At 45.1% G+C, this 2,311-nt stretch overlaps 1 protein-coding gene across 1 annotated transcript; it reads left to right on the top strand.

Moving 5' to 3' along the window:
- Positions 1-957: 957 nt before the first annotated feature.
- On the top strand, positions 958-2,002 carry LOC114401905. The gene is made up of 3 exons (XM_028364479.1): positions 958-1,161; positions 1,243-1,354; positions 1,572-2,002. Exons 1-3 carry the CDS (start codon positions 958-960, stop codon positions 2,000-2,002), a joined length of 747 nt encoding a protein of 248 aa, XP_028220280.1.
- The last annotated feature ends 309 nt before the right edge of the window (positions 2,003-2,311 follow it).

The raw sequence follows: 2,311 nt of genomic DNA, 5'->3' as shown, positions 1-2,311 counted from the left end.
TTGGGTGTGACCGTGTCCTCCAAAGTTCGAATTGGGGAACTGGCAAATCGTCAAACAACCCATGATTTCAGTGGCAAACTCAATGTAATTCGTTAGTTCTAACCCTATTGCTGGGCCTAGGATTTAGGGTTTTCTCCCTGTTTGAGCATGTGTTTTGTTACCACGAAAATATAAATACACAATCCTTCTTCATATGCTCTTGCACTTTCGTCCATTTTTATTCTTCTACATATTTATTTTTGTTGTGATTAAATGGTACAGATCCAACAATAAGTCCTGCGAAGGTAATGATACCGAGGACCCAGACGTTGATTTTGAGCAACTGATAAATCAAGCTGGGGAAGGGGAAGATGAGGATTGGGGGCTTCCCCTGGAGCTAAAAACAATGGTCAAGCCCCAGAGCTAAAAAGAATGGTCAAGCAGGAAGACCGGGAAGGAAAGCCACACCAAGAAGAAATGAAAATTGTAAACTTAGGTGTTGGAGAAGAAAGAAAGGAGGTCAAGGTTGGAATGGGCATGTCCACGAACGTTCGAGATGAATTGGTAGCTCTGCTGTGAGACTACCAAGACATATATGCTTGGTCTTATCAAGATATGCCGGGCTTGAGTCCCAACATCGTACAACATAGATTACCTCTGAATCTCGAGTGTTCCCCGGTAAAGCAAAAGCTGAGGAGGATGAAGCCCGATATGTCCCTGAAGATAAAAGAAGAGGTGAAAAAGCAATTCAATGCTGGCTTCTTGGCCATTGCTCAATACCTAGAATGGGTCGCCAATATTGTGCCAGTCCTTAAAAAGGATGGAAAGGTGTGAATGTGCGTGGACTATCAGGATCTAAACCTAGCCAGTCCAAAGGATAATTGTCCTTTATCGCACATCGATATCCTTGTGGATAACACTGCCAATTTTGCCTTGTTTTCTTTCATGGATAGGTTCTCGGGCTATAATCAAATAAAGATGGCACCGGAGGACATGGACAAGATGGTCTTTGTCACCCTATGGGGAACTTTCTGTTACAAAGTGATGTCCTTTAGGCTCAACAACGTTGGGGCAACTTACCAGCGGGCTATGGTAGCATTATTCCATGACATGATGCACAAAGAGATTGAGGTCTATGTGGATGATATGATTACCAAGTCAAAGACCGAGGATGAACACCTTGTCAACTTATGAAAGTTGTTCAAGAGGCTGCATAAGTACCAATTAAGGTTGAATCCCGCAAAGTGCACTTTCGGGGTTAAGTCAGGAAAGTTGCTCGGTTTTATCGTGATCCAAAAAGGGATAGAGGTAGACCCTGACAAAGTGAAGGCCATCCTCAAAATGTCCGAGCCACCCACCGAGAAGCAGGTCCGAGGTTTCCTAGGATGATTGAACTACATAGCGAGGTTCATATGACCGCTGACCGCCACTTGTGAGCTTCTCTTCAAGCTATTGTGTAAGAATTAGTTTGTCCAATGGAACGACGACTGCCAAGTGGCGTTCGAAAGGATTACGCGGTGCATCTAACACACTAGAGGATGAAGATAGGGGCAAATGGATTGTGTGGTTTGACAGTGCGTCTAACACACTAGGCTGTGGAGTTGGGGCGGTTTTGGTTACCCCCGACGATCAATGTATACCCTTCACGGCTAGGTTGGGTTTTGACTGCACAAACAACATGGCTAAGTATGAGGCGTGCGCCCTTGGGATCCAAGCGGCAATTGACTTCAAGGTCAAGTTGCTCAAGGTATATACGGACTCAGCCTTGGTAATCCACCAGTTGAGAGGAGAATGGGAGACCAATGATCATAAGTTGATACCCTACCAAGCCTACATCCAGAAACTGACAGAGTTCTTCGATGACATATCCTTTCATCACATTCCTAGAGAGGAGAATCAGATGGCTGATGCCCTTGCCACTCTAGCATCCATGTTCCAACTCACCCTGCACGGGGATTTTCCATACATCGAATTCAGATGTCGCGGCAAGCCCGCACACTGTTGCTTGATAGAAGAAGAGTAAAATGGTAAACCTTGGTACTTCGATATCAAATGATACATCAAGGACAAGGAATACCCACGGGAGGCCTCTAACAACGACAAGAGAATGTTGCGAAGGTTGGCAGTCGGCTTTTTCCTAAGTGGAAATATCCTGTACAAAAGGAAGCATGATTTGGTTTTGCTTCGATGTGTGGACACCAGGGAGGCTGAGCAAATGCTAGTAGAAGTGCATGAGGGATCCTTTGGAACACATGCCAATGGACAAGCCATGGACCGGAAGATTCTGAGGGCAGGGTATTACTGGTTCACTATGGAAAACAATTGTTGCATC

Source organism: Glycine soja, chromosome 20, assembly GCF_004193775.1.
Source record: "Glycine soja cultivar W05 chromosome 20, ASM419377v2, whole genome shotgun sequence".
Lineage (NCBI taxonomy): Eukaryota > Viridiplantae > Streptophyta > Magnoliopsida > Fabales > Fabaceae > Glycine > Glycine soja.
Note: the sequence above shows the minus strand (reverse complement) of the source record. Positions and strands in the feature narration are given on the sequence as shown.